The following is a 26226-nucleotide window of genomic DNA, read 5'->3' as shown; positions in this document are numbered from 1 at the left end:
GGTTGGGAGGAGGGGTCTGGGGATCCGTAGGCCAATGAGGGCTCTGGGCTGAGGGGGGCCGGTCGCCGCCCCGTAGGGCAGATAAGCAGCTGCAGCGGGGGTTGGGGGCTGTGTGGGGCTCGCTGTGGGTCCGAGGCGGGCGAGCGGTCCGGCGGGAGGGCGATGGCGGGGGCCGCAGCAGGCGGCAGAGGCGGAGGTGCCTGGGGGCCGGGTCGCGGAGGGGCCGGGGGGCTCCGGCGGGGCTGCTCTCCTCCAGTCCCTGCCGGCTCCCCCCGGGCTGGTCTGCAGCCGCTCAGGGCCACCGTCCCCTTCCAGCTGCAGCAGCCGCACCAGCGCCGGGACGGGGGTGGCCGCGCAGGTGAGCCGGGCCTGGAGTGCGTGCCGCTGAGGGAGCCGTTGGCGGGGGTGGAGGGGGGGGGGTGGTGGCTCGCGTGTCGGGGGGAGGGGTAGGGGGAAAAGTGTAAGGGGGAAGTGGAATAGGGGCGAAGGAAGAGAAAGGGGGTCGCGGAGAGTCTGCGAGGACGGAAGGAGCGAGAGCGAGGAGCGGTGAACGCGGAGTGCACCGCCGGGACATAGTGCAGGGGAGTCGGGCCGGGAGGTGAGGGGAAGGTCCTGGCAGATGGAGGCTGGCTTTGGGGGCGTAACCGAAATGTGGGCAGGGATGTGGTGTGGGGGTGAATGGAAGATGCACGGGTGGCAGCGAGGTGTGAGGCGCGTGATGGGGGCGCCCTATGCAGGGATTGCACTGGAGCGGGGAGCCGGTGGGCGTTGGATATCTGCACGCTGAGGGGGAGGGGCATGGAGAGAGCCCCGTGGAGCCATGTGTTAGTTCTCCAACTTGAGTTTGGCCCCAGCATCCCGTTCTGCAGCTCTGGAGTTCCTTTTCCCACCACTTCATATGCGCTTCGCTTTATGGCACCTCCTGGAGCTTGTTTCTTCTAAGCCATTGGAATAAGTTTAACGGCTTCTACCACCATACAAACGCTCCGCTCCTACTCCCTACGTTCCTGTTGGTATGGCCCAAAAGTTGTATGTTCCCAGATCACAAACCTGCTTAATATGGTTGTCTCATTCCAACCATCGCGCGCGCGTGTGTGTGGAGGTGTAGGATCTGGGTAGTTTGCCCACTGCCTTTCCGTTCTCTCCCCACCAATGCTGTTTTGTCCTGAGCTTGTCGGTCAACGTGGCAGTGGGGTGAGGGCTACAATCAAGTACAGTGTAGCAAATACTCCCACTTTTTCAACAGCACCAAAAAGATGTCTTAATAGCAGCTTAACGTGGTGGATGTGGTTGGCAAAGAGCAAGCTTAACCTTGCTTTCACACTCAAAGTTGTAATGGATCCCCTGCAAATGCAGGCAGTTAGGAATGGGAGAAGGAACCTACTTGCATGAGGAGGTTGGCCATAAGTTGAAAGTGAGGCTTATATTTGATTCACACCAGATGTGAAAAGATCATTGCACACTTCCAAAGCCGCAGGGTCTACCAAATGTACAAAAGTCATAGTCCCTGCCATCTGATGGTTAATGACATTCTCTAAACCAGAGTTTCTCAGGCTTTTTGTGATTACTAAGCTTAGTTCCAGCCCCTCCTGAAAGTGTAGTTGCTACGGTGCCTTCCTAGGTAGGAATGGAATTAAGAGGGTCTCTGAACTAGAAAGTCTTCATCTGTCTGGACTTCACTGTAAATGTTAGCATTGCATCTTGGAACACAGAAACTTGGTCAAATCTGGTAGCAAGATGGTAACCAACTAGTACAAGTATGCCTAGAATCTGACGATGTAGAGCAAGGCAATGCCCAGACAAACTCAGGCCTATCGTGAACTGCTCTAAAGCAAACCACAAGAGTACAAACCTGTTGGTTTTGTTTGTGCCTCCTTAGAGTCAGGGAAGTTAGTAGAACAGCAAGCACCAGGACCTAGTCACTTTTAGTGGACATCAGCAGAAAGCCTGCCTGTGTAGTAGTTGGAAAGCTGGTAACAGTTATATTTTAAGAGCAGTTATGTTGTGTTTACTATAGAACTAACATTAAAAGGACAAACACTGCTGGATACTGTGGAAAGAAGAGTGTAGCTTTGGATGACTGAGTTCTTTACGTGGCCAGTTCCTTTTTTTAGGACCAGGTACCCTAAGATACTGGTAAAAAACATAGGAGGCTAGAGCTCTGCATGATTTGTTGGATTATTTAAGACAGATTGAGTGATTAATTGCTTATAGATTGGGCTGAAGGATTGTTTCTCCTCCACCTATTAGTATCCCAGAGGCACTACTAATTAGGCACTTACCTGGTCTGTAGTGGGATTATTTGTAGGTTTGCAGTGAAGCAGGAGAGAGGAAAGCGCAGCCTGAGCCTGTGGACTTATTTGTGACCAAACATTAAAGGAATGTCCCTGGCCTTTGGTTTGGGAGTGCATCAGGTCTTCTGCATATTAACTTTTACCTTTATGTGTGTTCAGATTTTTTCCATTCCTCGGCCTTGAGAAGTGGCAGAAGTGGTTTCCTCTGGGCCCGAAGGGTGTATGTGATAGAAGGAAATGCTTAGTGGTCATAAACCCTTAAGAGAATGGCTTTGGATGCCAGAGTTACCTGGGTATCAAATCCAGGTTTTATTTTTTACTAGCTGAGTGGCCTAGAAGAAGTTAAGTAACTTCTGTGCCTCAATTTCCTCATCTGTAGAGTATGAATAATAATACCTACATCATAAGAATCAAATGACTCAATAGCTGTAAAGTGCTTAGAACAGTGCCTGGCAAGTAGAAGGTACTCTGCAGTGTTTGCTGCTGCTTATATTGTTATTTTCTCCACCCAGCCAAGGTGAGAGCCTGTTGGCCAGAGCACGTTGCCTTTTCAGGCTTCAAAGAGCAAACCCATATTGGTCTGAAACCAGTACTGCGGGTTTCAGAATTTCAGGGCCTCTCCTTACACTTTTATTCACTCATCCTTTAAAATGGGCTTTCTAAAGAGGGCTCTGAAACCCAGCTTTAAAAAAACGTGAGCTGGAACTGAGTCTCAGAAACAATTGTGTCGTCACTGTTTCTGTTTCCCATCTCAAAGTGATGTACTGCTCAGGGCTGTGCAATTATCTCTCCACCACACACCCTGTTGTGTTCTTGACAAGATATCTCAGATGTTGTTGTTTATTTTATTCATTTATTTATTTATTTTTGGCTGTGCTGGATCTTCAGTCCTGTCTGTGCTTTTCTGTAGTTGCAGCAAATGGCTATTCTCTAGTTGCAGTGTTACTTCTCTTGTTGTGGGAGCATGGGCTCTAGGATGTGCAGGCTTCAGTAGCCACGGGTCGTGGCCTCAGAGGTTGCAGCTCCCAGGCTCTAGAGCACAGGCTCAATAGTTGTGATGCATGGGTTTAGCTGCTCCGGTGGCATGTGGGATCTTCCCAGATCAGGGTTCCAACCCGTGTCTCCTGGTAGGAGGATTCTTTACCACTGAGCCACTGGGGAAGTCCTAGATGTATTTTAAAAGAGGAGGGGTTAAGGATTTACCTTCTGTGGCCATTCATCCTTAAGGGATGTCTTCATAAAGTGAAGACGCCTGGACTTTTATGAGCCTGGGCAGGGGGTGTGGAAGGCAGAAGAGTGGAGAGAAAAATGAAGATCAACTCTTAAGAAGCTAAGAGCTCCTAGTAGGTAGCAGAAACCCAGGAGAAATATCTTACTGCAGTTTCTCCTTTAATTAAATTCTTGTTTGTGTCTTATGTCAATTGGAGTCTGCTGACTTTTAAGTTCTTCTAGGACAGACTGATGTTGAACAAAATGGGGCTAGGAGGTAAACTGTTCTGGGCCCCAGTCTTACCTATTCTGTCTCTGTCTCCATGTCCTGAAAATGAAGCTAATGTTCAATTGAGGTTTGCAAATTCTTCCCTAGAAGACCAGCCCCACGGGCCAGCTGGGTGCCGGGGGAGCCAAATGCTGCCTCTGAATCTCCTCTGCGCACTAGATTCTTCTTAAACCAAGGCTTGGCATTATGGCCGGCAGACCAAATCCAGGCTTCTGCCTGGTTTTGTAGATAAAGGTTTATTGGAATACGGCCATGCTCCTTCATTTATGTATTGTCTGTGGCTGTTTTGCACATTGGCAAAATTTGAGAAGTTTTGCACAGTGATAGAGTTGAGTAGTTTTGATAGAGACCAAATAGCCACAAAACCTAAAGTATTTACTATGTGAACTTTTCAGGAAACAAACAAAAAAAATAGCCTACCCCTTGTCTTCCACAATGTTCCTGACCAATATTACTGTGTAAAGACGAGTTTCAAATGTATGTAGTATATACCTCTGCAGAAAATCCTAAGGGAGCAAAGAAAAGTCAAGCCTGTATCCCCACTCATATTTTAGGGAAAAAGAAAGGGACATTGTCAACGTCTAGTCAGTTCTCAATCTTTATAGAAGATCAGCACATGTAAACCCAGGCTATTCACCCCCACCCTTGTCAGGTGACGCGTTCAGTAGATAAAACTAGTTTGGATTTACATAAAAGCTTAACTGTTACACAAATTTGCATCTCTTCCCTTCTTACCCTCCTTCCAAAGCTAACAACCCACAGTTGCAGTGAACACATTTCAAAGTCAGATGGAAATTACTTTCGGCTTATCTCCTGTTTTGGATTCTTCTCCTTACCTTTTATTTTTCTGAACAGATCATTGAGAGGTGGCATAGTCATCGTTGCCCTCAGATACTGACTTCCCCACAGGGACATAGAGGCAAATGTCCATCAGGTTTTCCACGATGGCCGTCTCAGTGAATGTAAAGCAGCATTGTTATTAGCAGTGCTATTGGTAATTATTAAACTCTCTTTCCCTGCCATGCTTTTGTAAACTTCGTCCTTAGGGATGGGTGTTTGGAGAGGTATGGAACAATAAAGGAGGTTGCTTATTAGCGACCCTCATCAGACCATGGTCCTTCTGGACCTTGGTGTTAGAAACAGCCTGGAGATTAGAATAGAGTGTAACTTTTCTATGCCACAGAGCCATCTGCCTATAAAGAAGCTTGGGGCTGCAGTTAAAATCCTTTAAGAGCTACAATTGTCCTTTAAAAACCTGTGATTGAAGCAGCTTCTGTTTGGGAGGCATTAAACATGAAGCACTTCCCAGCCTGACACTGCTAGCTTGCTTTTGACAGCTTTGCTAGCATGAGGCACATGGTCAGCAAAATGCACTGTTGAAGTATCTGACTCTTAAATGTTATCACCAGTGATGGCATCCTTGAAATTGGGGGCCACAATTCCTAACTACTTATCCTTTTGGTACCCAGAGAAGCATGGGTCCATGTGTTATTCAGTATTTTGTACAGCAAAGGATTATCCATATGGGGAGCTCTCCACTTAGGTAACATAGAGTGAGGATTTTTCAAACTATTTGAGGTCAGTGGAGAAAGGCTGAGAACAATGGTGGGGTGTGGCAGTAAGAGGACATTGTTCTTTCTGGTTCCAGATATAGACTATCGTCTAGAAAATTTGAGGCAGGATTGCAAAATTTTCATAGTTGTGTTGGCAATATGAGTGTTGCCAGAGTGGTTGGTGGCTTTAGTAGTCCAAGAACACTTCACCTACATTTTCTGCCAGTTTACAATGAATGATGTGATGGGTACCAAGGCCACACTATCCCTTGGATCTTAATGGATCCCTCGGATCTTAATCCTGCTCTGGATTCTTACAGTCCTCATGTAGAGCCTTGATGCCAAAGGATTCAGATTTTATTTTAGGGTGTGACATGTTCTGGGGGCAGGTCTCATTTTGAGTTCTTTTTGACACTATCATATATATCACATGCTATATGACACTAGCACAAAAGCTTTACTAGACTTACCTGGGCTTGCTTTTATTCCACAGGCAGCTTGGAGCCCTTTGAAAGGGCTGGAAGGGAAAGCCTTGTGTTTCTTCCCATTTCAGAGTGAAGGTGGGTCGCTACCCGCAAGTTAGTTTGGTGAGATGGGGCTATCTCATCTTTTATCACCCTCTGAGATGGATAGAAGAGGAATCAGGGAAGAGTGAAAGCAGAGAAAAGATGAGTGAGAAATCTGGTGATTTGAGTCTTCACAGCGGGCTCTGTTATTTGGTTTGCCACTTTATGAATTAACCAAACATTAGCCAAACTAGTCACATTGTTGGGTCCAAAACAAATCCTGATCTCAGAAAAGAGTTTGGGATTATGTTTAAAGTTATAAATGATCTGTGCTTCAGTTCCTCTCCAGTCGTGTGGAACTGAAGGGGCTCTTGTTCTTGGGAACAGCTGTCTGGAGGGAGGCTCTCCACAGCTGGCTGCTCTCAGCCAGGCCTCCGGCTCATGGTCCCTACTGAACTTCCTGGGTTTGAAAACTCTTCCTGGCACTTTGCTTTTTTCTCCACACTTTTCCTCAGAGTTGCTACAAAACTGAATGCCCAGCTTGGAGTTATTTAAGTATTTGTCCTCAGGCTCTGAATATACTTCAGTTGACTTTTACTTTGTGCGAGCACCACAGCCAATCAAGGGTGGCTTTAATGAACTTAAAAGAATGCTATCAAAGTATTTCATAATAGGAAAACTTTTAACTCCAGCCCCTGGGGAACCTGGAACGAAAGTCTGGGCTGTGTGCAGACACTTACTCAGACAACTGACACCAGGGGTGGTGAACGCCTTGGGGTCAGCTCTGCTCCACATTCTGGAAGGGTGGATTGGCGGGGGGGGGGGGGGGGGGGGTGCTGGGGAGATACCTCCGAGGGCTTTGGATGATCTGAAGTGGCAGGCTTTAGGGTTGGGGGAGTTTTCTCTCCGACGCTGCCCAACTGTGACTTAGAGTTGGCAGGATTTCGCAGGCAGAGTGGTAGTTTGGGGCGCCACTTCTCTGACCTGTGTGCCCCATCTTGCAAATGGCGGGTGGCTTTCCCAGGAGGAACTTTGTTAACAAGTGTAGTTCTCGTTTACCACCTGCCCTGCTGCTTGCCTCCTTCATCATCCGATCCTAAATAAAAACGTGCAGGAGAGCATGGAGGTCTAACCTCCTTAAGAGGCAGAGGTAGGATTAAACATACAGCTCTGAAAGCAAATTACTAACACATGCACTGGTGAATAAAATGTAAATTCAAGCTAGAGGAGGTACAAAATGAAGGAATATTTAGAGTTAGGTAGGATTAATTAGAGAATTACTGAGATGTCTCTAGTAGGCTTTTTTTTTTAAGTTGGCCGGTGTATTATTCTCCCTACGGTTAAATTAAATTTTTACTCTCTCCCTTCCCTTTTGAAAGTGGCATTAGTGTGTCCTTGTTTGGTCAGCTGTGCTCTTTAACTTTCTCAAATCTCTTTAGGCCCTTCTGCCCCATGTTGAAAATTGTGTGCCTGCCTTTTTAAAAGATAGGCACCTCATGTTTCAAGTTCAAGTGCAATGGAACTCACCCTGCAGCTTGAACAGATTTGAGTGTTTTTGCAGAGGGAGGGCCAGGGCAGCTGGGGAGTGTCGTGCTCAATAAATACTTGTTGGATGGAGTTGCTGGAAAGGGAGCAGGGGAGGGGGAGTGAGCCGCGCTTCCCCAGGCTCATTTGAAATGGTTTTTCCCACTTTTGGTCCCCACACACTCTCTTTAGCTACTTACAAGGCACCCCCTCCCCTCCTGAAGTGTTAGTGTTCTCTCTCTTCCAATCACTGGTCTCCCATTCATCCTGGTTATTGGGCTCAAAGCCCAGCTGGTGGCAAAGACGTGGCATTTCCATGGATGTCTTTGCTAGGCCTGTAGATTCTCTTTCCCCCACACACTGAAAGCCAGAGGGTGAGCTTGGGTGGTTAGTTACCGGGTTGATCCATGGAAACAGCCAATGTTTAGGATTTTGTTGTGATTTTGTAAAAGAGCCAGATGACCTGGCTTTAGGCTTAGACGTGTATATGGGTGAGAAGCCAAGGATGAAGGCTGGATGTCCTTTGATTCCAGGTGGATTTGCACCAAATTCCTAGGAGTGCTATAATGTATAAGGAAAGCAGAATCTGAATTAGCAGCTTTTCTGGGCTAAAGAACGGAATTGTCTAGCTTGTTGGCTAGACAAAATTGTTGGCTTTAGGGTGACCAGAGGTGTGATCAGGCTAGAAGCTCCCATCCCAACCCAGGCACCATCCTTTATATTAATACAAAGCACTGCTGTTTCTTCTTCTCTTTTCCCCACCAAGTGGGGGAAATACTGTAAAGAGATGCTCACTGTCATTCTCCAAGCCCTGATACCTACACTGTCATGTGTCGAGCCTGTGTTCTCCTGCCAAACTGCAGGCCTGGTGGCTTAGTCAAAATGGTTTCATAAACCTGCCCAGCTAGGGGTAACTTTGAACAGAGTAAAAATGTGATTATAAGGGGGGAAAAAGCAGCTTCTTCCCTCCTCCCTTCTTCTCCACCCCCCAACCCCACTGCCACATACTGCTTCCCTTTAAGAGTTTTCTGTGCTCTGTGTGTGTTTGATCACCCACACAACTTTGAGAGGACCGCAGCTGATAACACGTGCGCTCCCTGCCCCACACCTGCAAGCTGGCTGAGAACCTGATGCCTGGCCCCTATTTGGCGATTGTCTTGTAACTCATGCCCATCAGATATGACACACAAATTGGAGTTGAGAGTGGAGTGGATAGCATTTGGCGTGACGGAGGGATGCAACCAGAGAGCTTTCACAATATTTTGTCGTCTGGATTTTGAGGTTGGGGAGGGGAGGCCCATGCAAGGCCATCCATGTGGTGTGTGCACATCTTAATGCCGGAGGCAGCACCTGGACTCTTTCTCATTAGAACCTCTATCCTGGGGAGTTCTCTTTTCACAGAAGGCTAAAGCAGCTGCTTCTGTGGAAAGAAAGTTTGGATCCCAACCCCAGAAAGCCCCAAAATCCATGTGGATTTTTCAGGGAAGCTGAGAATGTGGGTAGCGTTAGTTGTGACAGTGCATTCTGCATGTTTAGCTTCTCGTTGCTTGCAGTCGGTACCCTTGAATGCCTTTCCTTTATTCTCGTCAGAGACCTGCAGTGCAGGTGGCATTTGCTTGTTTTTGCAGATAGGAAAACTGAGGCCCTTAGAGGAAGTGACTTGCCCAAGACTGTGTGACTAGTTAAGTCCTTTTGCTCCTGATCCAGGGCTCTTCCCACTTACGTGTAGAGAGCCCGTGAGGAATTTCCCTCCAGGCTGGCATCCTGTGCTGCCTGCCCACACACATCCAGCCTGTTTCCCTTCTGCTCACAAATCTGTATACCAGGAGCAAAAGTTCGTATGTTTAACTGACCAGAGAGAATTAGGAAGATGGGCTGCAGAGAAATCTGTTCCTTTAACGCCCCATAAGTGACTGTCCACTTGATGTGGCTGACTGGAAGTTGATGGTAGCAACATTATATGTGTGATATGGTGGCAGCTTTTGAGTGTTTCCAACTGGTTTGAAATATGCAATTTCCATGCAGAATGAGAAGCTAACCGAGAGGCAGAGTTTTCCTACCTCTGTGGAGTCATGGTTATGGTTGCTGAGCTTTGACCCATGTCAAGGAGATATTCTTAAGGTGGAGCTTACGGGAAGGGTGTCTTTCTTGTGTGTAAGTGTGGAATCCCCCAAAAGCACCCAGATAAACGTGGGTGGTGCATTCCTATGGTGGGGAGATAGGTACAGATGGGATTGCGGCTTAGATGACAATTTAGTCCTCCATATAGGGGATGACTGGTGCAGACCTCCACCACCCTGACCATGTCCTGCCTGAATGTGTCTCTCTTCTAGCTTTAGATTAACTGGGAGTGGATTCATTGTGATACCCGATAGTGCCTTTATGAGACAAGTGTGTATCCAATAAGGGGACTGTCAGGGACTTGAACTCAGGAGTAAGCTCCATCTAGGGATGTGGTATCATGGAGGACTGCCTGGGCTGCTCTGACTTCCTTATTTCTCTTACAAAGCCAGATTTTGTATAGAATTCTTGAATGTTCTAATAACCATATGCTTATGTGGAACCTTTCTTTCCCAGTTATTTCCCAACTGCATAGGTAAAGCCCCATTATAACAAATATAAATATAGTTCTATATAATAAAGTTGTTTCCATGCTTCATTTAAATCCTTTTGTTGTTGTTTTTTGTGTGTTTTTTTCTTGTTTAAAGAAAAAGAAAAAGATAACCAACTGTCTTATGTAAATAGTACTTTTTCTGGTCCCTGTCCATGTAACAGTTCATCTCTAAGCCAGAATATGCGAGTGCTTACTTTTGCTTTGGAGGTGGGGAGTGGGGCTGTGGACCTATCACCAAGTAGCATGCCCCACTTGGCTTTTTCTTCATTGCGAACCGCACTGCCCCCCCCGCCCCCGCCCCGGTCGTTTAGACAGACCACCACACAAAACCCAACAAAAGACAGTATGTGTTGTGTAGCTGGATGTGAGTGTGTGTGTGTGTGTGTGTGTGTGCACACACTCACGTTTGCTTAAGTGAGAACATGTGGGTGCTGGATGTGACTGTAGGAGAGCATGTATTTGAGTGTGTATGTAAAGAAAAGTGCGTGTGAAAGAAAGCAAATGATAAACAGGACAAATGTTTAACATCAGGCAAATCTGGGGAGAGGGCGTATGGGTATTCTGTGTCCTGTTCTTGCTCTCACATCTATATGTTTGAAATGCTTTCCAAATAAGAAGTTTTGAAAAATGCTAGGCTAATTTGACTGTATCAGGAGTTCTTTAGAATGGAAGTTTTCTTCTGTCATCCTTGTAACATTTCTTATTCTTCCCATTTAACAGAAAGAACAACCGAAGCCCAAAGAAGTTAAGTGACTCGTCTTGAGTTCATGTAGCACATTGAGGCAGGATTTGAGCCCAAGTGTTGACCGTTATGGTAGGAGACTGTAGCTTGTCCCAGCTGCTTGAGCTGGACAAGGTTGGCATCAGATTCTGAGAGCCATTGGGTGCCTGCTACCATGTGTCTGAGCCCAGTCTGTGCTCCACATTAACCCAGCAGAGGGGTCAGTAGTATTGCAACAGGCTGCTAATCCGCACTGAGCATGTTCAGGATGTCCAGGTATCTTCTAGGGAAAAGTGCTTCCTCATTCTGAGAAACGTTCTCACTCTGCTCTTCATTCAGCTCTCTTCATTTCTTAAAATACATGAAATCAGAAGGCTTTCGTGTGCCAGAGCTGCAGAGTAATACTACTTTTCATTTTTATAGTAGAAATCTGAGGGGAAAATAAGTTTTGTTTATTAATAGAAAGTGATGCCAGATTATAGGCTGGGCCAGGCAGCTTTCTTGGCTGTGTACCTGTCTGCCTGTTGTGCCCACCACCTTGTGAGTGTACAGGAGCCTATGCTCCAGTGCAACTCATCTCACCAAGTAGACAGGAGTTACAACTTCATACACAAGGGAAGAGCTGTACTCTTTGTCGATGAAAATCTTCCACTGACCACAGGGCCCCAAGAGGAGTGGATCTGGTCATCGCCGCTAAGCAGTGTTAAGGGTCCAGATGCTACTGTTTGTTCCCAGCCCTTGTTCTCTCACTCCACACTGCGTACTCTGCATCTGTCTGTGCTCCTTCAAGGCACTTGAATTATTCCTGACATTTTTGTTTACTGACATTTCCTGCCAGCTTTCAGAATTGGGGTAAGTGAATGAGTCCAACTCTACTTCTTAACATAGAAGAAACAGTTTTTGGAAAATCTTTAGTTTTAGTATGTGTCGTTTACGTAACTAAATTGCCATCCCGCGACCACCCTAAAGTGTGAGACTGTGGTTAAGTTGGCCTCAAAGGACTTTTTTCAGGTACTCCAGCCAGTTATGTGAAATGGACCCAAGAGCATTTACTGTGTTGTGCTGTGGTATGCTTAGTCACTAAGTCACGTCTGACTCTTTGGGACCCCATGGACTGTAGCCCGCCAGGCTCCTCTGTCCGTAGGGATTCTCCAGGCAAGAATACAGGAATGGGTTGCCATGTCCTTCTCCAGAGGATCTTCCCGACCCAGGGATCGAACCCAGGTCTCCCACATTGCAGGCAGATTCTTTACAGTCTAAGCCACCAGGGAAGCCCAAGAATACTGGAGTGGGTAGCCTATCCCTTCTTTATGGGAACTTCCTGACGCAGGAATCGAACTGGGGTCTCCTGCATTGCAGGCGGATTCTTTACCAGTTGAGCTATCTGGGAAGCCCCTTTAGTATATTACTGTGCCAGTTTTTATGCTTTGGTTGTTTGTTCTTAAGCGGTTATCAAGCTACATAGGCTGTCTCCAGTGTTCTTTTGGCTTTGTCTCACCCCAAAATCAGTGCCCAGTGGATAGCATCCAGAATCCAGATAAGATGCAAGAGGATGAGAAAAGGCTGTCCCCAAGGTCCTGCTGGGTGCTGTGGAGTGTAGAGGCCTGTGTTAGAGCTGCTGTACAGATGGCCAGAGCTGTCTACTTGAGGGGGACCCTGACCACTGAGTCGTCTTCTTCCAGCTCTTAGAGGCATGGAGGGGACATCTTGGTAATTAACACCCCAGTCTGTTCCCATGGATCATATTCTCCCTTTGCTTCAGGAGGATAAGCCTGTTTTTTACCTGACTCATAAAAGGTATAGTTACTGTCAAGCAGCTTTTGGTTTAAGGGCAGATATAAAACCCATCATGTATGGGGAAAATGGTATTACCCACCTTCTACGTCCTCCTCAGCCCCTGAAAGCACATGTGGAGAGGTCACTTGACAAGCATCCTTCTGCTGTGAAGTCATCAGTGGTCTCAGGTGTACAGTGAGGGTAGGAAAAGTCTTCCCAAGGTCATACCTTTCAAGGCTCTTTCTAGAGGAGCCATTTGATCTGGTGTTTCAGACAGGGTTTACCCTGGAGGCACTATATGACCTTTGAGCCTCTCTTAGGAGATCTAAGCAACCAGCACGATTGGGGCTTTAGAGCAGGGGCTGCCCTGGAATGTTGCCTAGCACACTTTGGGGTTTTTCCACCAGGCACAGCCTGGGAATTTGCCTGGGATTTGAGGTCAGGCTGGATCAGTTCCAGAATGTTAGAGGCCAGGTAGGGAATCACTCGGTGGGATGGAGTGGTCTTTTGGGTATTTCCGTTTTGAAGCTGGGAACAGAGTAGAACTTGAGTAAAGAGATGAACATAACCAGAGAAGACTTTGCAAGTGGGACAAAATGATCATGGAGGTTTTCAAGGCTTTGAGGGTTGAGCAGAGTCAACCCTAATAGGATTTTAGACCCTGAAGGCAAAGCATGGCCCTGATAAACAGAATTGATTAATTGCTCCTTTAAACCCCCCTCACCAACCCCCAGCCCGAAGCAAAATGAACCAGAGAAGAGGTCCTGTCAGACCTATTGAGGTGTAGCAACTGAGCAAACCTGCCTCCTGAGCTCTGGTGTCTACTCAACAGTTACCACGTGACAGCCCTTCTGCCTGTGGCAAGCCACAGGTAAATTGAGTGCTATTTATACTCTCCTGCGTGGGGGTGGAGGTGGGAGAGATGGCCTGGGAGCCCACAGTACAGCTGCCTGATCAGCCCAGGTAAGACATATCTCACTTTGACTCCCTTAGCTAATTTTGCCCCAAATGACAGCATGGGCTTTGTTTTGGGGCTTTCAGTTTAGCTGACTCTGTCAGTAGCCATCTCTTATGATTCACTCTTTAACAGTTGGGGAATTCTAGAGAGCGGGGACTCAAACTCTCCAGGTACAACCTCCTGCCTTCTGGGAGGTGAATATTGAGACCTCTGGGGCCATGTGACGATCCTTCCCTGGAGCTCTGCAAGGGCAGACACTACCATCTTCCTCATCCGTCCCTCCTGTTCTGATGAGCAGGAAGTTCTTCCTTTTATCTGGTTGGAATCCCTCCTAATTGAAGTCTTTTTCTGTCCTTTGTTTTTACACTCACACAGTTCACCTTCCTCCTGGGATCTAGCTACCTTCCCTTTAGCTACCTTTACTCATTTTCCCTGGGATCTCACTGGTTCCCACATTCCTGCTGTAGAGCAGTAATGGTGAATGGATGCCCAGGGCTAACAAGGTGGGGCTTAACTGAGGTGATATCCAATTCCACCTGTGTTTCTGGACCTGTGGGAACCCCTTAAATTTGCCCCGTCTAGGTCTTGCTCCTGGGATGACATGCCACTTCTTAATTTTGTTTTTTGTTTGTTTGTTTTAAAATTTTTGGTCATGCTGGGCAGCATGCAGGATCTTAGTTCCCGAGCCAGGGATCGAAACTGCCTCCATCCCCTGTATTTCCTGCAAGTGGGAAGTTAGGTCTGGGGCCCAGTTTGATTCAAGTAAAACATTTTGGGCATGACCGTTTCATGGGTGAGGTTGTGTGCCCATGATGTATCACTTCAGGAGGCACGTGGGGTCAGGCCTTCCATTACTAGTAATGCTGAGTTTGATCACTTGAGGTGGTGACCACCAGTTTTCCCACTGCAGAAGTACATTATTCTCTTATAAGTGGTTTATGGGGAGATACTTCAGCGTTAAATACCCTGTTCCCCACAGTGTTTTCCCCAGTAGTTTTGGCATCCACTGATGACTCTTCCTGACTGAGCTGTTACTTTGGGAGTTGTATAAAGCTGGCTCTAAACTAACATAGAAGGGCATGAGTATTAATGTGAGCTGTTCTAAAGAGGAGTAAAACATTTGGGAGTTTTGGAATCCACTGGTGGGGGTGAAGGCAACAAATTGAGGCCATCAAATTCGGTCAAAGTCTAGATTATTTTGTGTGACTTGAACTGATAGTAAATTGAGTATCGGCTGCTCACACATATGTTGCTCTCTGGCAGTTCGTGAGGTTAGGGAGAAGGCAGGCTAGATGAAGCTAAAAGTAGGTCATGATTTGTTTACAAAGCAGAAATTATTTTGACTATTTGAACATTATCTGTAATTCTGTTCTTTTTTTTTGTAATTCTATTCTTATTTCCTTTTCTTTCTTTCACTCACTTTCCACTGTCCTCACTAGAAAAGGGATCTCTCCTTTTTTAATCGTCTTCTTTGTCCTTTTGTCTCACATGCCCAGTGAGCAGAACTGTCCCCTGGATGCAGGTTTGACTGCGCTGGTTCCTAGTGGGGGAAAGGAATAGAGAACCCTTCCAGACTGAAGGGAAGTTCCTGAACCAAGGCATCCAGCCAGTCATGCCAATTGAGTCTGACAATGAAACACAAGAAGGGAAATGAACTTTGAAAAGTCTTCTGTGGGGAAAAAAGACCTGTGTCTCAAGTTGCTCTGTGGCATTGGAGAGATGTCTACATGAGGGTGTTCCTGGGCCCTCACCTGGAGAATTCCTGAGAGTATGTGGGGCATACGCATTCAGAACAGAACTCAGGGTAGGGTTTCAATCACGGTTGTCCTCTCACAGGATTTACTGTAGATGAACCTCCCCAACCTCTGGTTCTTCCTTCACCTCTTTTATCTTTAAATAGCTGACTGGGCATCATGATTTCTTCTCTGCTTGATAGGGATCAGATTGTTGTCCTGAGTGAAGATACTGAAGGTTTATGCTTGTCCTCTGAGTTTCTAGCAATGCAGAAATTCATCACTCCCAAATAAAGTGTGAGAATTGTTTTTAGGGGGAGAAGGCTAGGCCATGGCTATTTATGCTCTTCTTACAAAGCCCAACTAGACCCCCAAAGAAAGCATGCTCCAGTCAGTAACTGCTAGTATTTTGTCCTGTTTTAAGAATGTTGAAATCCTACAGAACTCCTTTTCAGAGAATTCAGATAAAAGGTGAAAAGTCCACACCACTTCCTTTTCTTCTAAGTGCAGCTGCTTGAGAATTGAACAAATATCTAAGTAACTGCTGTTTTCTCTTTGTGCGCACACGCGTGTGCGCGTGCACACACACACACACACACACGTACACTGTGGAATCACCCTTTCCCTCCTTGCTAGGAAGAGTCTGGGACTTCCTTATTTTTTCCCCATAGTGAAAAACCTCCAAATAAGTTTCTACTGACCCTTCTCTCCAGCCACCCATAGGTGTGGTCTGCATCCTGGGGAGTCAGACACAGTGAGAAATGCTTTCACCTGAGCTGCACACTTAGATACGGAGGGAGTATTAAGTACAGAGCCAGTATTGAGGTCTTGGCTGAAGTTTTTCATTTTTTTTCTCTTTAGTTAAGCCTTCTTGGTAAGGGAAATGTGCTGTTACTCTTTTTTTTCTTCTTTCTTTTTAATCTCGTTTCTTTAGTTTCTTCTCCCTGTTATGGTTGAAATGAGCTATTGCTTGGTGTTGAAAGAAGTGTTTAAAGCTCCGGGTTTAATTTTCCCAGCTGGGATGGATGGGGTCTCCTTGGGCTTTCCAAGGAGGGCTTCTAACTCCTGTACAGTCATATTGGGGATTTCGGTTTGACCACAACTTCCCTCCAAAACCCACATGTCCCTGAGTTAAGCAGTTAAGCGGCGCGGGACCACAAGCAGCTCAGAAGACTGCCTGCACTGCTTAATCCCAGCACACATACTAAAATGGAAAAGTAATCCCCATGAAGCTGCGAGAAGGAACTTCCCCTAATTACTGCAAATCTGGTATTGGGGAAATGTTTAGAAACTCGGAATCTCTGTTTTACTTTGCTCCCCTCCAGATGAGCATTCCTCCCTGCCCCCACCCCCAGCGAAAGTGCTGCATCCCAGCTAGGAGACAGGACAGGGCCTGCTCTCCGGTGTGCAGCCGGCTGCCTGCCCCAGCCTCCCAGCGCCCTGCCTATGCCGGCTCCCAGAGTGAAGATCAGCAACTGAAAAAAGCACATTGTGAAAAAAACATGTGTAATAGGATCTCATTAAAAAAAAATTATATATATATATATATGCCTATGTATGTGCCCCGAGATCAGGAAGGATTGCTCAGTAGTGATTTCTGAGTGGTGGCATGCGTCATTTTTTAAGTTTTGCTAATCTGCATTTAAAAAATTTCCTTTAATTTCCTCCCATATATTTACAGCTTCTGTTATAATGAGAGTTTTTTCTCTTAAAGAGGGGAGGTAAGACTAGTGCTAATATTGGTTCAAACCTCAGCAACATGAGATAGCGACTAATAACTTGTTTGTTGAACCTGCCAGTTGCTTAGTTTTGCCACGTGTGAAATCTCATTGACTGTCTCTCTTCTTACTTCTGTAGTCCTTCTTGGATATTTTGGGGTTACTCAGACTCATGGAGTGAGTCTGGAGGATGGATGGAGAGTAGCCTCATCTTACTTCCCAGGCTTCTCTCTCCTGTGTTGCCCAAAAGATAGTAAAATAAGGGAAGTAGCCCCACTGCTGCTCAGCCAGGACCCTTTGGTCAGGGCTGTTCTCTCCTTGTAAGCTGCTAAGCCTCCACCCTGCAGTCTAGCTCTGGCCAAGTTGAGAAGGGCAGCCGCAGATGCCTCACTTCCTGTGTCATCTGCTGCCTTCCTCCTGCCCCGACCCCTCCTCCTAAGAGCTGTTGCCCTTCTCCTTTGGGTTCTCAGAGTGGGGGTTTACTGGTGTGGTCAGGCCTGAGCTGATTTCCAGCCAGGGATATGAGGTCCTTCTGGAGAGTCAGTGGCTGGAGGAACCCCAGAGGCTGAGCTGGCAGCCTGGCCCTTAGGGATTATATTGGCTGCCCCCACTTTAGCCTGGTCAGAAGCTTCTTGTCCTGCTCCTCCTGTGTCACCATCGCTGGCTCATGATGGGCACTTAGAATCTGCTACTGAAGGAATCGATCAGTCTGCTGTGGTGTGCCCGGTCCCTTGTCAGCTGTTCGTGTGTTTCCGCCCTATTCACTGTTCCCCAAGACACAGACACTGGACCGCTGGTCCTCTCCACTCAGAGGCCCCCTCCCCAAAGCCATACACAGGCAGCAGTTGGGAGACAGGGCCAAGTGGCTCCGGAAGATAGCACCTAGGGCTCCTTATCTCCGGTGTGTGCTGTTTTGTTTTTCCCATTTGCTGTTGCCCAAGAACCGAAGCATCCGCCACTGCTCAGCTGCATGGTGAAACAGCCTGGCCCTGTGCCAGGGAGCTTCGCCAGGTGGTTGGGCTGTGGAGGCTGCTGCATGCGATGGGCCGATAATACCCACAGCACTGTAAACAGGACACCCCACCCTCCTGCAGCCACCCATCCAGTGCCCCGGCAGCCTGTTGCTTTGTCTTGGCCTGTCGTGATAGGGGCGCTCTTCTCAGACAGGGCAGCCAATTGTCCTGTTTCTCTCCCCCTGTTTCCCAAATCTGAGAGGGTACTTTCCAGAAATGAAACCAGTCCATTTTCCGACCACAAGCAACCGTTCTTTGTGACTTCTCAACGCTTCTCCTTTAACCATAATCACACAATTGCAGGGCAGAACCCCATCCCCAGGTCTTTCCGGTATACCCATGAGGGAGGGAGAGCCCAGAAGCTCCTGTTCCATTTGCACTCACTCAGGGGACATGCCAATCTGACCAAGCCGCTGATGCCTACGCCTCCCAGTGGCTGTTTCCCCTGCACTATTCTCTCTGGAGACTGTCTGGCCTGGGTTAGACCAACACTAGGGGAGGAAAAGGCTCTGACACTAAGCTGCCCCCTTCCCAGGGGACGTTGGTGGCTGGAACTCACCCTGCGTGTCTCCTCTTCCTATTCGCCCCACCTCCACTTTCAGTCCTAAAAGATCACAACGTGGAGAATGGTTAACTGACAGTAATTGGTTTGATGTAATCTATCAAAGTAAAGTCTTTTGCCTCTCATCTTCTGTTCTTTGCAGCAGGGGTCCAACCGATACCTCGTCTCAGATCAGCGGCAGCATTAGATTAGAAACAAAGTGCGCAATAAGTGTAATGTGCTTGACATATCCCGAAACCATCCCCTCCACTCCAGGTCTGTGGAAAAATTGTCTGCCCGGAAATCGGTCCCTGGTGCCAAAAAGGTTGGGAAGCGCTGCTTCCCTAAGAGATAACAAGCCGGGACTGTGCTCCTGCCGACGATAGAAGAGCAGGTCTGGTGAGGGATGAAGGGCGCATGGTGCGGGCTGCAGTCACATCACAGTGAGGGCTGAGCTGAGATCGGAACCAGATTGCTTGCACCCAAGTCCCTTCCAGATATGTTGGGGCCACGCTCCACCAGCCTGTGGCCCCTTTGAGGATGGTACAGAGCATGCCAGTGTCTGACTTCGGCTTTGGTTTGTGTTGCATTTGTGGGGAAATGTGACGCCTTGGTTTTGCCCTAATCAGTTTTGGTGATATTCTTTTTTTTTTTTTGTATTTGGAGGAGCAAGTCAGAACCCCCGAAACCCTTAGAGTCTTTGTGAATAACTTTGGTCAGAAATGACTGGAGGGCATGTAGAATTGACCGAAATGGGTGGTTGGAGTCTTACACCAAATTCCAGGATCTTGGGCCCTCCCCAGCCCTGGGGGTGCTGGGGAGTAATGTAGCCTCTGGTTGCTGCCCTTGAGAGTGGGCCCCTGTAGTTCAGCAGTGGGGTAGGCTGTGCAGGGTATCCATGGGAACAGTGTAAGACAGGCATGGTTTCAGACATCCCTGGGGATACCAGACTTTCCCCCAGGTTTCAAAACCTCCTCCAGAAAACCAACCAACCATCTGCTCCATGCGCCCCCCCGCCCCCCGCCCCCAAAATAGACACCTGGTCTGGCCCGCAGTCTCCTTCCTCACTCCCCTCCCTGAAGGAGCTGCCAGGCACTCCTTCCTTCAGGTGTGTAGGCAGGTGTCCCACACCCTCAAGAGCATTACTGATACAGGAAGGTCGAGAGCCCCCGTGAGCTGATGTAGGAAGGAGGAAGTTTGGGTTTGAATGTATGACTGCTCCTCACTCACTGGGCGACCAAGTCCAGTGTGAGACTGGACTTCTCTGTGCCTTGTTTTCCTTATCAGTCTTTCTGGAATCTCTTTTAGGAAAAAAAAAGACTGTACCCACACAAGTACTTTGGGGTAAAACTTGAAAGTATTATGTAAATAGGGGTATACTTAAAGCCTCAGAATGGAAAAATTCTAAAGGAGCTTTTTGCAACAAATTCTGCTGAGGGGCTGGGAGAGGTGTCTCCAAGAAATCTTTCTCCCTAGAGCTTTTTCTCACCCCTGGAGCCACAGCCCCCTTCCTTCCAACAGCAGTGAAGCAGCTGTTACGATCATGGTGTTCTGGCCTCTATGCCAGTCTCTGGCTCATCTGCTTCCCACCTGCTCTTTGCTTCTCTGTCATGTAATCTTGTAAACTTGCCCTCCAGAACCCCTGCCTCATCCGTGGTCTCTGAGAGACAGTTTGGGAGAACCACAGGATAGCATTTTGGTGTCTGATCAGGCTGCCAGCATGGGTCAGAAGCTCCCAGAAATATCTGGATTGCCATCTTCTGATCTTAAACCAAGGATAGAAAAACAAGTGGTTGAAATGCCAATGTAGGAGATGCAGTTGGGACTTGAGCCTAGCACTAACTTATTGAGCTACAGGTGCAGGGAAGAAAGGAAAGACATTGGGCCTCCCTGAGCCTCAGAGGAAAGGGACAAGCGACTCTGGGGGATTTACTCACAGGGAGCAGGCTGAGCATGGATATGCAAGGCAGACACTCTTGGAATCCAGGTGTAATTAGAGCAGGCTCACCCTTATAGTAACAGGTTTTTGATTTTGTGCAGATACTTAATGCATCTGCCAGTGTTCAGCCCTATGCTGTAGATGCTGTGTGGGGTTCAAAGATAAACTAGACAGAGCCCTTGGCCACTGGTTATTCATTATCTGGGAGTTACAAATACTTGTCATCCGAGAGAAGCTGCGAAGTACTAGAAGAGGACACAGCAAGGGCTTCCCTGGGGGTCCAGCAGTTAAGATTTTGTGCTTCCGCTGCAGAGGGCATGAGTTGAGTCTGGTCAGGGAATTAAGATCCTGCATGCTGCACAGAGCAGTCTAGACAGAAAAAAGGAAGAGTACAGAGTACTGAGGGAAATCAGAAAATCCTGACACATTCCCTCCAGGGGACCCAGGAGACTCCATCAAGGTGGAGATGGTTAGGCTGGCCCTGATGGATGGGTCAGATTTTAGCCCTGATCCACATGTGCAAAACCTCAGAGGGGGTCAGGCCCAAGTCGTGGATGGGAAATGGTGTACAGTAGTTTGTCTGGGACATAAGATACCTTGAAGAGTAGTGATGTGTAAAGAAAAGGTAAGTGGGACCAGAAAACAAGACTTTTGAGTACCATCTTTGAAAGAAAGCCTTTAAAGAGTTTTAAGAGTGTTAAGGTCATTTAAAATGATGTGTTGAGATCACTGTATATTGATTTGGAAAGGTGTTTATGAGGTGAAAACACTGCAAAATAATATATATAGTATAATCCCATTTTTATTTTGAAATATATGCATACACACACTGCACAGAAGGCAAGGCCCCCAAGGATGTATATCTCATAGTATTATCATTGAAGCTGAGTGCCGAAGAATTGATGCTTTTGAACTCTGGTGTTGGAGAAGACTCTTGAGAGTCCCTTAGACTGCAAGGAGATCAGTCCTGGGTGTTCATTGGAAGGACTGATGTTGAAGCTGAAACTCCAATACTTTGGCCACCTGATGCGAAGAACTGACTCATTTGAAAAGACCCTGATGCTGGGAAAGATTGAAAGCAGGAGAAGGGGACGACAGAGGATGAGATGGTTGGATGGCATCACTGACTCAATGGACATGAGTTTGGATAGACTCTGGGAGTTGGTGATGGACAGGGAGGCCTGGCATGCTGCGGTCTATGGGGTCACAAAGAGTCAGACACAACTGAGCAACTGAACTGAACTGAATTGATCTCTGGGTGTTGAGATTTGAAGCTTTTTGCTTGTTTATTTACATATTTCTTTGCACTACTTTTTTTTTTTTTAATTTATCTTTTGTTGTGGCGGCATGTGACTTCTGTAATCTTAGTTCCCTGAGAACCTGGGCTCACAGCAGTGAAAACATGGAGTCCTAACCACTGGACCACCAGGGAAGTTCCCACATTTTTATGTCATTTTTAATTTCTTTTAAATGAGTACATATGTGATAGCTGAGGGAAATGATCTCGAACTATAGGAATTAGACAAAAGGAATTAGATAAAAACTGAGACTAAAAGTTATCCATGCAGTAATATTTATGATATTCAAATTGAGAGGAACCTCTCAAACATCTAATAATATGGGAGTGGTTAAGCAAACTACTGTATATAAACTTGGTAAAATGTTGTTCAGTTGCTAAGTTGTGTCCAACTCTTTGTGACCCCATGGTTTTTAGCACACCAGGCTCCCCTGTCCTTCACTGTCTGCTGGAGTTTGCTCAGATTCATGTCCATTGAGTTGGTGATGATATCTAACCATCTCATCATCTACTGCCCCCTTCTCCTCCTGCCCTCAATCTTTCCCAGATTGAGGGAAAGATCATCAAGTTCTTTTCCAGTGAGTTGGCTCTTCGCATCAGGTTGCCAAAATATTGGAGCTTCAGCTTTAGCATCAGTCCTTCCAATGAATATTCAGGGTTGATTTCCTGGTTTGATCTCCTTGCAGTCCAAGGGACTCTCAAGTCTTCTCTAGGACCACAGTTTGAAGGTATCAATTCTTTGATGCTCAAGCTTCTTTATGGTCCAACTGTCAGATCCATACATGACTACAAGAAATATATGACTACTAGAAAAATGATAGCTTTGACTATACAGACCTTTGTTGGCAAAGTGGTGTCTTTACTTTTTTAATACACTGTTTTAAAAATGACAGATATGTGGATCGTTCATACTTGAAAATGAGTATATGAAATGGGTAGAACAAAGAAGAATATCATTAATAGATTTCATATTGATTACTATGTCATGTACTACATTTCACACGGTAAAATGTGTGTAAATGTTTAAATGGATTTGGAGAATGTACACAGTATTACTAGTGTTTCTCTTTTTTCTGTTGTGGTAAAACAGACATAGGGGCCTCCCAAGTGGTTCAGTGGTAAAGAATCCACCTGCCAATGTAGAAGTCTCAGGACACGCGGGTTCGATCCTGGGTCAAGAAGATCCCCTGGAGGAGGAAATTGCAACCTACTCCAGTATTCTTGCCTGGAAAAATCCCATGGACAGAGGAGCCTGGTGGGCTACAGTCCATGGGGTCACAGAGTTGCACACACATGACACACATAACATAAAATTTCCCATTTAACCATTTTAAGGTTATGATTCAGTGGCATTAAGTACACTCACAGTGTTGTGTGATGATCACCACTGTCCATTTCCAGAACATTTTCATCGCCCCAAGCAGAAACTGGTGCATGCCTGCTAAGTTGCTTCAAGCACGTCCGACTCTTTGTAACCCTGTGGACTGTAGACGCCAGGCTTCTCTGTCTATGGGATTCTCCAGGCAAGAATACTGGAGTGGGCTGCCGTGCCCTCTTCCAGGGGATCTTCCCAGTACAGGATTTGAACCAGTGTCTCTATGTCCCCTTTATTGGCAGGCACGTTCTTTACCACCAGCACCACCTGGGAGCAGAAACTCTGTGCCCATTAAATAATAATAATACTCCATTCGCTTCTCCTGTTGAGCCCCTGGTAATCTGTTCTATTTTCTGTCCCTGTGAATTTGCCTGTCCTAGGTACCTCATTTAAATGGAATCATGTAATATTTGTTTTTTTTGTGAAGTTTCATTCGTGGTGTAGCAGGTATCAGAACCTCATTCCTTTCTGAGACTCTCTTGTATATTTGGAACACATTGTGCTTATCCTTTCATCTGTCAGTGGACACTTGATTGTTTCTACCTCTTGGCTGTTGTGAATAGTGCTGCTATGAATGTGGGTACATGTGGGTCTCTTTGAGACCCTCCTTTCAATTCTTTTGTATATATACCTAGAAGTGGAATTGCTGGATTGTATGGTAATTCTTCATTTAACTTTTTGAGGAACTGCCAACCTGTTAGTGTCTTCTTAATATAAAGCTCTTCAAGTTTATATCTATAGCCCCCAGTTCCTTTTGCTGTGATTAATGCACACATGAATTATCAAGAGATTAATACAGATATGAAAGCATTTTGCTTTGTTTAAAGGGAAGAATTTTATAGAGCTTAAGGCCGTAGTGTGTTTTGAATGTGGTTATGGAAGACATGGTCAACTCAGATAACTGAAAGTTACAGATGATTCTACAACTCTTAGATTTTATCAACAGTTTCAACTTTTACCTTCTCCCAGAAAGATTTAATCAAGGTAAAAATAAAATGAGTGGACTTATAATTGGTTTATTTTTGTTCTGTTTAGCCAGGGGTCAGAGGCAGAGAAGAGAACCAAAAGACTGGGATATTCTCCTGGATCCTGGATAGATAAAAGTAGTTACATCATTCTGTTTGTCTCAGTCACCTAGGTTCCCCAGAGCTAATGGTCTTGGAGGAAGCAGGAAGTGTCCTTCAGTTAATTGGGTTGAATTTGTGCATAGGAACCCTGCAATCAGAGCTGCAAGGAAGAAGAAAAGATGCAGGAAACAAAAGATGAAGGAAAACTTGGTTTTTGTCCACTTCCAGCATCCAGTTGTTTTTTTATTGATGGGAAACAGACCTCTCTCGGGAAACTCAGTGTGGAGACCTGGAGTTCACAGTTCGTAGTCCATTAGGAACAGGAGAAAGAGGACGTATATAAAGTAATCCCTCATCCAGAGGGACATGGTGTAAATTGTTTCCAGTGACAAAGACCAGCTGGTTAAGTCAGGAGAGCTTTGGTCAAGCTGTATGTGCTTTTATGGGCTGCTTCGGATTCCTGTAGGAGGGAAGTGAGTGAAGATGCAGCAGTTCAGCCAGGCTTCCTAAAAGAGAGACAGTTGATGACCACGTCTGCTTCTTCCATGCTGACCTCTAGGTGTACGGGCTGTGCTCTCTTCCAGCCAGCGTCCCATGTTCTGTGGCCCCAGAAAAACCAGTGTGTAGGCCTCAGCCACCCCAGGTCCGACGTACATTCTCCTTGGACACCATCCTCAGCTCCTACCTTCTGGGCCAGTGGCCACGAGATGCTGATGGGGCCTTCACCTGCTGTACCAATGACAAGGCCACCCAGGTAATGAAGCTCTCTCTAATGGGGTGAGGGTAAGGGTGGGGTGGTGGAGTGACTGAGAAGGTCTTGGGTCTACTTATCAACCCCCAATCATTTATGTGACTTGTCCTCAGTTTCGGCTATGCATATTCACTATACATGAAAAGCTATATACATATAGCTTTTGATTATCTCATGTTTACCAGCTTAGTTCTCTTTGTAAATGTACCTGAAAATGAGTTTGCATTCCACCTGTTGGGAGAGAGAAGGCAAACTGTTTGTCTTTGAGTATTCATGTGTGGATATACAAGAGTTGATTTTGGAATTTATCCTAGATTTTAATAAATGAGATTTACCTTGCTAAAACAAGCCAATATTCAGCTGAGTATGCATTCCCCACACAACTGGAAGAGGTGGTCAAAATATGTGTTGAGCCAGAATATTTCCCACTGGAGCAACAGGACTGGGAAGTTCTCAGATAACGGAGAGTTGCTCCTTAGTCAGCAGCCCTATCTGGGATTTTAGGGGACCCATTTGAGTCCTATGGAGCCCAGGTCCCCTCTTCAGGGTTTTTCTTTCATTAAGAATCCTAAACTTAAAAGGAATCTCTACAATCACCTGGTTCATTGGTCAGTTTTTGAATAAAGTAGTATTAGCCTGAGCAAGAAGTTGTCTGAAGTGTGAAATTATACAAAGATATTTCTTTGACTGAGGACTTTGACATTCTCAGGAGTTAAGTTTTTAAGAATCAAATCTTCTCCCTTTGATGCAGTTTAAGCCCATTCCTGTTCAACTTCAGGACAAATGAGTTGTTCTCAGGAAAGAGGAAACAGGGCGGGGAGAACGCAGGCTCAGGGGCGAGGCAGCCCACATCCTGGGGGATGCTGGGCCAGTTGCTCTTCCTTTGCAATCGCTGCAGTGTGCCCATCCCGCCTGATCGGAGGTGGAGCGCTGGCCAAGTGGAAAAGGCTTTTGTGTGCTCACTTCCCCTGTCCTCCTCTGTTGAGCACATCTCATCAGTCCCTTTTATTTATTTTTTAAATGAGATCCATTTTCAAATGTTATTAGTGAATGTTTGAATGCCCAGTGCTGTTCTTGGCATGTCAGAGTGAAGAACAAGGAAATGAGAACAAGGTTTGGCCTTGGTGAGTCTGGATGCCAGTTCCATGAAGGCCAGTAAACCGGGAGCCAAGGGATGAGATGTGGCCAAGTGTCTGGCACAGTTTACAGGAGGGACATTCTCACAGGAATACGCCACCTTGGAGCAACAAAAGTTTGCAGTTAAAATCGATGGCCCTTTTTAGATCTAGGAACAGACTGTAAAGTATGCTCTGGGTAGCAGACCAAATAGGCCTACTTCCTGGGAGCC

The 26226-nt window shown here is 46.5% G+C and overlaps 1 protein-coding gene across 3 annotated transcripts in view; it reads left to right on the top strand.

The window, feature by feature from the left end:
- The first annotated feature begins 110 nt into the window (after positions 1 to 110).
- Positions 111 to 26226, top strand: part of FAM117A (family with sequence similarity 117 member A) — a 42404-nt gene continuing 16288 nt past the window's right edge. For 2 of the 3 annotated variants that reach the window (XM_086355474.1, XM_086355477.1), the window contains exons 1-2: positions 111 to 358; positions 24712 to 24881. In XM_086355474.1, coding sequence (XP_086211600.1) covers positions 163 to 358; positions 24712 to 24881 — 366 coding nt within the window. In that variant the 5' untranslated portion in view covers positions 111 to 162. Of the gene's footprint in view, positions 359 to 24686; positions 24882 to 26226 lie in introns of all 3 variants that reach the window. The other variant, XM_086355476.1, reaches the window with a different exon arrangement.

The sequence above is a fragment of the Bos grunniens genome, chromosome 19, assembly GCF_055505025.1.
Source record: "Bos grunniens cultivar Pamir isolate PY7600 chromosome 19, Bosgru_T2T1.0, whole genome shotgun sequence".
Classification (NCBI taxonomy): Eukaryota; Metazoa; Chordata; class Mammalia; order Artiodactyla; family Bovidae; genus Bos; species Bos grunniens.
Note: the sequence above shows the minus strand (reverse complement) of the source record. Positions and strands in the feature narration are given on the sequence as shown.